Genomic DNA, 9,639 nt, shown 5'->3' on the forward strand with positions numbered 1-9,639 from the left:
AATACCACAAGTCACCATCAAGTGTGGGATCTGAAAAGAAGTGTAGTTGGATGGTAACAAAGAGAGGGAAAGGAGTCAGAACTGAGGGGAATGTACTACCAGGAGGCAACACTGTAGACATTAAGGACAAAGAGTGGGGAAGTTTTTAATCATATGGATGGCATTTGGATTTAAATTAAAATAAAATGAAATAAAATTAAGATTCCAGATTTAAAATGAAGCCACAAAGGACAATGATTTGTCAAAAAAGTGACAGAGTCCAGGAGCATTTTGAGGCGAAAAGGAAAGGAAAGGTAGCAAACACAGAGAAAGAAACAGAGAAAAGAGCTCTGAATAAAATGTAAAAAGACTTTCAAATACCAAAAATGATTTCATAGAATTAAAGAAAAATGTTAGAAATGTGCATGAAGAAACAAGAAAGACAAAACTCAGCATTAACATTTAGACTTGGACAAGACTAAGACTTTTCCTTAAACAGATATTTCCTGTTTATTTTATTTCAGAAAATAAAAGTTAAGTCTAACCTCACAGATGTCAGAGAACTCACAAAATTAACCGCAAAAGGTCATATTTTGGCATAATAGATAGAAAATTTACTCAAATGATGCATTTTGTCAACATTACACTACAGGTCCACAGAGTACTTCACACGGCAGTAACTGAGCTCTCACTGTCAAAAAGATCCTCTGGGGAACAGTGGAGTGGAGTGGAACGCGAGGGCAAACACCAATTTTGGGCTACTTTTTTGACAGTGAGAGCTCAGTTACTGCAGTGTAACTCCACACCAGATGGTGGCGGTAAAGCGTCTATTCTATGTTTTTAAACAACGATAAAAACCCAAAGGAGAAGTGGAACTACGGGTAGGCAGTAGTGGAAGGAGATTCTGCGAGGGCTCTATATTATTTGTGTACTGTGCACACATATTTTGCTATGGATTCACAGCCCCCGACACGGCCATGGGAAAGGCGGATTCCTGGCTCAGTTGGTGCACCTTTAAATTACAGGTGAGCGAATTTCGGAGGGGCCGCAGTCGCGAGAAGTCCCTCGTGTTTACAGCTGCAGCTGCTCGCAGTTGAAATGCTAAAGTTGTCGCTGTCACTTCGTGCAGGAGTTGTTAGACGACAGTTGACATTTTGTTTTAATAATTGACACGATGGTGAAAATTATTGCAAAGCGATGAGTCGTGTTTGCCCTTGTAAGAGTAATTGGTTGCCATTAAAAAAGCCCCAAAAATAAAAACGGCAACTAATTATTTATCTGCACAGCCGTACAAGTGGCTAACTGCTAGTTTGGTCCTCTGAGGCCGTGTCCTAGTCAGTGTGTCTCGCTAGATTTCTCTCCCTTCTGTTAATTGAGCGTTTTTGTTTGTTTGTTTGTTTTGTTGCAGTTCTGGTTAATAAGTGAAATTAATAAAACCCCCAGAAATATTTTAATTGCATTTCTGTTTGTTCTGTAGTTGTTAACAGTCAATTCAGAAGAAAATGTAGCTGCTGTCTTCCTGTTGCTGTTTGCCAACAAACTCAGTTACTTTGCACGATAATTTACTTCAGAAAATGCATGTATAGAGATATAGCCTCTCCAGAGCGTCTTGGGTCTGTCCCGGGGCCTCCTGGTTGTACATGCTTGGAACGCCTCACCTAGGAGGCATCCTTGCCAGATACCTAAATCGTCTCATCTGCCTCTCTTCAGTTCTACTCTGAGCCCCTTTCGAGTACCTGAACTCCTCACCCCGTCTTTGAGGGAGAGGCAACACCCTTCGAGAAAGCTCGTGTTTTTTCTTTTCCATTTGTCAGTCCTCTGCTCACCTGTCCCCAAACTCGTAAACAAGACCCAGAGACTATTAAACTCCTCCGCTTGCTGCTGCAATTCATGTTTTTTAATTGGCTTATTATTATTATTATATTCGGATAATTATAAAAATATATGTACAACAGTGTGTTTATGCAGTCGGCTGGCATTTGTATATATACAGCAGTACTCTCAAACAAGCAACAGTGAACGTACCTGTGTGAGGCAAATTCCACAATCACAGTTCAATCAGTCCCCACCCTGACACTTTTTCCACTTTAAGGGGGGAAATGGAGTTAAATCTGGACACATCTTTATCTTTTTTGGACATATCAACATATCCTTTTAAGGTTAAGAGAATATGGTCATCAGATCGGAGAAGCTGAACAATCAGAGCTGTGATAATGATATTTAAGGTGTGTTGACTGGTTCATAATGTCAGCTCATGTGAGAAAACATCCCATGCTAAAAGTTGCCGGTAGCTGCTGGTTGATGGTGAGCGGCACGGTGAATTTATTGTGTATTTTCCACAGTCTGTACAGATGAAGAGTAGCAGAGCTGGAGATGAGGCAGGAGGAAGAGTTGACTCAATTCAATTTTAGTTTATGTATATAGCGTTAATCACAACAACAGTCACATCAAGACACTTTATACTGCAAGGTGGAGACCCTATTGTAATACAGAGAAAACTAAATGATCAAAACAACCCCTTTTGAGCGAGCACTTGGTGACTGTGGGAAGGAAAAACACCATTTTAACTGGAAGAAACTTCCAGCAGAACCAGGTATAGGAAGGGGCTGCCTCTGAGGACTGGTTGAGGGGAGGGAGAAAGGACAGAAGACATGCTGTGGAAGAGAGCCACTCTATGAGCTGTTCATTCAGTTTGTGGACTGTGGTTTAGCTTGACTCCATGACGTTTCTGAACTAACGCTTTGGTCAATTAATGTTGCAATGAATTATGGGTGGATTTTACTGATATTCTATCTTTATGTTGTCACCAAACAGATCTACAGATTTAGGACTAGCTAGAGGCTCCTCCACCTCTGCTGGCCCTTCTGTCCTGCCCAGGATGGTGCCCCCGGTGCCCCCTCGTCAGGTCCAGCAGTCCTACCGTCCATCCTACAGCTCCTTCTCCCCCTCTTACAGCCCCTATGGGAGCTCCATCTATGGTGGCTACAGTCCTTACAGCTACGGCTATGGTGGTGGCTATGGTGGCGGCTATGGTGGTGGCTACAGCCTGGGAGGATACAGACACACACCTCACCTTGAAGACGTCCCCCCCAGCAGGTTTGTGCAGCAGGCAGAAGAAAGTAGCCGCGGTGCCTTTGAGTCCATCGAGAGCATCGTCCATGCGTTTGCTTCAGTAAGCATGATGATGGACGCCACCTTTTCTGCGCTACATAACGGTTTCCGTGCCGTACTGGAAGTAGTCAACCACGTCACACGACTGCGCGTGCACCTCACCCGGGTTTTGTCAAAGTTTGCTCTGGTGCGCACATTGCACTACTTGTACCGCTTGGCGCAGAAGCTGCTCGGGCGGAGGCTAGACCCTGAGGTCGAAGCCCTGTGGCCCAACCCCAGTGAGGCCACTGGTACGAGATCATCCAGAGAGATGGAGGACCAGACAGTTAAATCCTGGCCCATCTTAATGTTTTTTGCTCTGGTCTTGGGTGTACCCTACCTTATCTGGAAGCTGAGCTCCACTGCTGACTCTGAAATCAAAGGTAAGGCTTGCAGATGGAACAGCAAGCACTCACATATTCATAAAGATAAATTTTGTTTTGTTGTTTGCAGTATTTGCAGTTTTGTTGTTTGCAGTACACATGTAAGGATGAGCCTGCTTGTATGACATCATGTGCCTTTCTGTAACTCTGTGGCAAATAAATTGGCTATCATAGCTCCATATGCCATTAGTCACTTTACAACTGACAGTACAAAGCAGGTGGACTTGTTTTTAATTAAAACAAGTTAAAATTATGAATGTCTTTAATTCAGTTTCCCTGCTTGGTTTAGACACTAACTGGGCAAGTGGGGAGGACGACCACGTGGTGGCCAGAGCAGAATACGACTTTACAGCTGCTTCTCAGGAGGAGCTTTCTATGCAAGCTGGAGAGATGCTCAACCTCGCTCCTAAAGGTGATGAGCTTTTTACTGGCTGCGGGACATTTGATTCTGAGTGCTTTGACCAAAAATCTTCTATTTTTGTTTTCCTTATCTTAGAAATAACAGATAAGGGCTCTTCTTTTGTGTGAGCGTGCATCATGTTTACATCTATCACAGTGTTTTCCTCTCCCTCGTGTTTAGAGCTACAGCCCCGTGTGCGTGGCTGGCTCCTGGCCAGTGTGGACGGTGAGACCACAGGGCTCGTGCCAGCCAACTACGTTAAGATCCTCGGCAAGAGGAGAGGTCGCCGGGCCGCAGATATGGAGAGGCTCGCTCAGGCCCAGCGGGCGAGCACGCAGGCACCCCAAACAACCTCGGCTGCACAAATGCAGACAACTGGAGCCCAAGGCTTTACCCCGGACCTCCCCTCTGCCTCAGTTTCTGCCTCGGCTTCCTCAGAGGACCTTCTGGAGTCGGCGTACAGAGAAACACCTGCTTCATTCAATCAGGGATCATCCACCTCCACCATGCCCTCCAACACACCACTTAACATCCCTGAAAAGACTGATCCATGATCTTTGTGTCCATATGTTTTCATTCATAACAGCAGTTTGCTCAGTGTGTAACTCTGGAGCTTAACTAATAATCTGCTGTTAGTTGATATTTTGGGGTGGTGGGCAATCCACAGACCTCATCAGGAACTGTTAAAGTAATTTTCAATTCAATTTTTTTAACGCAGTATGGACCTTCTTATTACTTGCCAAGAATTGTTTCCTTACACAAGGCTCACTGCGTCTGAAAATCTGAGCTTAATTTTTTTTTCTTTTTTAACTCAAAGCTTTTACAGAAATAAATGAGTATTCTAAAATGTGTTTTTAGGTGCACTGGCACATGTGTGTATGTGTACAAGGACAGTGTAAGAACACAGTTAAGGTGTTTTGTTTGATCATGTGATCACGTTTTGTTTTGACCCTCACGTGTTCGGGTTTCAGTAGAGTTTTCTGTGATGTTAATTGGATCTATTCAGAATAAGAAAGGGGCGAATTTTGCACAATTTCAACCATTACCATTTAGAAATTTTTTGAAATATTTAATATGATTATTATGAAAATAAATAATTTAAAAATCGTTTTTGTCCATTGTGCTATAAGGTATCAAGTGACAATGTTAGAAATTTTGTAAAGATTTTGAATTTTAAACTTGGACCTAACTGTTTAGTTTTAGTTTATGCTAATTTAAATGACATATTAGTATAATATAATTTCATTTAATTTGTTTTAAAGTCTGACTTTATGGCAGAAGCGCTTGATTTGCGACCACTGTCTCCAAGCAACAGGACGCCTAGCCTGCTGAATTGCGCCAACAGTGACGAGCCACCGTTGCAGATACAGACCGAATAAACGCATTTTGTTAATCTAAAGTGTTCTGGGGGTAGATTTTTATGTAGTATTTTGATAGTGTAACCTGTCGATAGCATTTTCTCTGTGTTGTCGGGCTTAATAATATACATACGTCAATTTATATAGCCACTTGCTCAGCCAACTGTATGCTAGCTAGAAGCTAATGCTACCTTCCTTGGCTATCGGAATTACTGAGGTTAAGGACGGAGTTGAGCCTGAGGGCACATTTTTGATGTTCTAGTTCACTTTCGCCTTTGGTTTAAATGTCATAGCCACCGTGCTCAAACGACTTTAGAGAAAAAGCAAGAGACAGATGATTACATCTGTGTAAATCCCACCAGCAACTATATAACCCATTAGGACGGACCGCATCACTGGTGACCGTCGTTTGATATTTACGGGGAGTACCTGAAGGCAGCAGCTCTGTCCCGTCCCGCAAACGTAGCTAGCATTAGCATCACCCACACGCACAATGAGATGAAACATTTACCCGCTTATTAGATTGCACGAGACGACGGTGAGGATTATCTCACAGACCAGAACAGTAAGTGTCATTTCTGTTGTTGGATGGATGTGTGTCACATATTTTTTTTTCTCAATGAAAATGTGTTTCTGAGGCATAACAACCAAACCATGCTAAACAAACAATATTTGTCTCAGTAGTCTGCCAAATTTATTATTTTATGCAGTGGTGCACAGTTTCACAACTGGTCCATCCCTTTTACCTCAGACTATGTGCACGTTAGCATATGCTACTTCCGGTGCGGAAACTCCTGTGGGGAGCTTTGTTTCCGGTGTCCTATTCGCGCCCTGTTTACGGTCCAAAACAAGTTAAGCAAATGAATAAATCAAGCGGCGATTTACATTTCTATAGATGTCTTGGGCATTTACCCAATATATCTGTAAATGATGTTCATCGACTTGTCCATATTTTTCCCCAGCGCCTCTCTTTTTCTCAAAAGAGAAAAGGGATTCAAATGTTATATTTCTCAGTATCTGTAAACAGCTGTCCCTCGTTTATGGCGGGTGTTATGTTCTAAAAATAACCAGCGATAGGTGAAATCAAGTAGCCAGTTTTATTTTTTGACGCATGGACATCGTGGACATACAGTACTGCACTTCAGAGTCACACTGCTAGCGATCCATGTGGCGATTGTGTACTGTACAGGAGAGACGTCACGGAGGAGATCGTCTGCAGCGATCAGGACGCAGGACACAATGTGATGTAAAAAAAAAAGCATGCAAACTTGCACTAAAAAAATCTGCGAAACAGCGAGGTGAAATGTGAACTGCGTTATAGCGACGGACCACTGTAATTCTGAAGGTAAGTCACAACATACCCTTCGTAAATACTAATGTATAGAAACCCTTACCAGCAATCATTCATTTTTTGTGTGGCTTTTTTTCACGGTTTGTTAACATGCTGTGTAGGTGTGTACTTGACTAGCTGATATCGACATAACGGGGAAACATCTGGTTTGACTATTGTTCACCTGTAGTTTGAATGCTGAACATTTGCCTGTTTAAATCATAAGACCAGTCACTATACAGAGATGTGCTTCTGAATGTGGACGATGTGTCTTCTGATTCTGTAATGCAGTTCTGCTTGTGTTGGGTGATGTAAACAACTGATCGATCTAAACTCTTTAAACGTCAAAATTGATCATTAGATTTTTTATGACACAACAGTGGTGAGTGTTCCCACCTTCTGCTCTTTGTAACTTAACGCGATCTTTCCGTTTTCGAGTTTTGGACATGATTTTGGAGTATATCTTCGCAGTAGCGATTGACCGCAAAGTAAAGCTACCGGAAATGTACAACCCCACATCCGGTCTCAAACCAGGAAGTTAGCATTTTCTCGTGCACATAGTCAATTGGCCCACTCTATTTACCTCACAAATAGTCCAAAACCTGAAAGTATTCAGTTTAGACAAAGAAAGGCATCAAATATACATTTTTTATGTGAGAAACTGAAATCAGAATTTTTTTTCCAATAGTGTGTGACACATAATGCTTAAAGGCAATTAGAACTTTCTATGTTTTTCCTACGTAAGTGTTTTCTATCTGACATTCACACAGAGATGCATCGAAGATCACTTTGTGGTTAGTGCCTTCTCTTTGGTGTACAGACTGAATAATACCACCTTCTAATTAGTATGCCACCTGCACTGTCTCCTATTGGTGCTCTTCTACGAGTAATCAGTGCTTGATAGCTTACTAACCTTAACTTTTTCACAACATTGATAACAAACTCACAAAAACCCCAACAACGAGTGTTGGTATGTACAAGGTTTGTACACATTACTGTTAACAAGAATGTCTGCGACGGTATCTTCTCCCACGTCTGCGGACACTGGGGGCCTTGTGGGGTAAACCCACGACTGTACAGCAACACACAGCTCCAACACGATCATCAAATTTGCAGATGACACCACCATCATCGGCTGCATTTCTGATGGAGATGAGATGGCATACAGGGCAGAGGTGAGAGCCCTGACATCATGGTACCGCGACAACAACCTGCTGCTTAACGTCAGCAAAACCAAGGAACTCATCGTGGGTTACAGGAGACTGCAGAGAGGAGGCCACACCCCCATCCACATCGAAGGAGCAGAGGTGGAGAGAGTCAGCTGCTTCAGATTCCTGGTCATCAACATCAGCGAGGATCTGAGCTGGTCACACCATGTTGGTGTGATCACAAAAGCAGCAAGACGGCGGCTCTTCTTCCTGCGGCGCCTGAGAAGATTCAGCATGAACCTCAGAATACTTACAAACTTCTATCGATGCACCATTGAAAGTATTCTGACTGGCTGCATCACCACCTGGTACGGCAGCTGTAATGCTCTGGATTGCAAAGCTCTGCAGAGGGTGGTGAGATCAGCACAGCGCATCACCAGGACTGAACTGCCGGCCATGCAGGATCTCTACAGACAGTGCTGCATGAGGAAGACGCAGCGGATCCTCTCCGATCCCAGCCACAGACTTTTCACACTCCTGCCGTTCGGCAGGCGGTTCAGGAGCATCCAGACCCGCACTACCAGACACAGAGACAGTTTTTGCCAACAAGCCATCAGACTTTTGAACTGCTGACATCCCATACACACCACTACACACTGACTACAATTACAGGACTCTGCACACTGTCACTTCAACAAATACCACTTAAATGCTCGTTGCACAACTTTGCGCAACCTGTAAATACCAACTCGTCTTTCATGCTCTAATATTTAATACTTTTTTCTCTCCTTTTCTCCTTTTCATTGTTATCATTATTATTATTATTATTACTACTGCTAAATTCTGTTATTTTCTTCTTAATATAACTGCACACTGTATGTGCTCATGTAAAGCTGAGGAGCACGGGCCAAAGAATTTCATTATGGATAAATGTGGCTACACTGTTTATCTGTACATGAAATAAGTCTTGAAACTTGAAACAAAGAATATCTTTAAGAGAGAGGCCAGGCACCCTCAGAGAAAACTCTTTTTTTTCATCTGTCAGTCCCCTGCTCACCTCTCCCCACACTCGTAACCTCTCCCCACTTTTTTCCACTTTAAGTGAGGAAATAGAATTAAATCTGGACACATCTTTATCTTTTTTGGACATATCAACATATCTTTTTAAGGTTAAGAGAATATGGTCATCAGAATGGAGAAGCTGAACAATCAGAGCTGTGATAATGATATTTAAGGTGTGTTGACTGGTTCATAATGTCAGCTCATGTGAGAAAACATCCCATGCTAAAAGTTGCCGGTAGCTGCTGGTTGATGGTGAGCGGCACGGTGAATTTATTGAGTATTTTACACAGTTCCAGTAGAACACATGTGTCAAAGTCAAGGCCCGCGGGCCACATCCGGCCCGCGAGATAATTTTATATAGATGTACTATTATTGTTATGCATGGCCCGGCGATATAAGGCGCTAATAATATACAAACTACAGATCCCATAATGCAGCGCTGCAGCCTCCTTGCTGAACGCTAGGCTAACTGGGAACATTCCCGCGTCAATCAAGTCAAACTTCTGTTATTGCGAAGCTAGCCGCTCACAATGGTGGAGAGAAAAGTTGATTCTGAAAGCAGAGCCTTTCAGCGCCAGTGGGAGACTGAATATATGTTTACAGACATTGCTGGTAAACCCGTGTGTCTTATTAGTGGAGCTAACGTGGCTGTAGTTAAGGAATTTAATTTAAGACCGCACTACCAGACAAAACGTCAGGATAAGCTGAAAAACCTAAATGCAGAGCAGAAACTACAGAAAGTAGAAGAGCTAAAGAAGAATCTGACATTTCAGCAGACTTTTTTCACCAGAGCAAAATCACAAAGTGAAACTGTTGTGAAAGCAAGTTT

The 9,639-nt window shown here is 42.8% G+C and overlaps 1 protein-coding gene across 1 annotated transcript; it reads left to right on the plus strand.

Annotated features, from left to right (window-relative positions):
* Positions 1–845: 845 nt before the first annotated feature.
* Positions 846–4,952, plus strand: pex13 (peroxisomal biogenesis factor 13). The gene is made up of 4 exons (XM_063491514.1): positions 846–1,004; positions 2,794–3,512; positions 3,802–3,924; positions 4,093–4,952. The coding sequence occupies exons 1-4, from the start codon at positions 931–933 to the stop codon at positions 4,464–4,466; spliced, it is 1,290 nt and encodes a 429-aa protein (XP_063347584.1). The 5' UTR covers positions 846–930; the 3' UTR covers positions 4,467–4,952.
* The last annotated feature ends 4,687 nt before the right edge of the window (positions 4,953–9,639 follow it).

The sequence above is a fragment of the Pelmatolapia mariae genome, linkage group LG13 (genome assembly GCF_036321145.2).
Source record: "Pelmatolapia mariae isolate MD_Pm_ZW linkage group LG13, Pm_UMD_F_2, whole genome shotgun sequence".
NCBI lineage: Eukaryota > Metazoa > Chordata > Actinopteri > Cichliformes > Cichlidae > Pelmatolapia > Pelmatolapia mariae.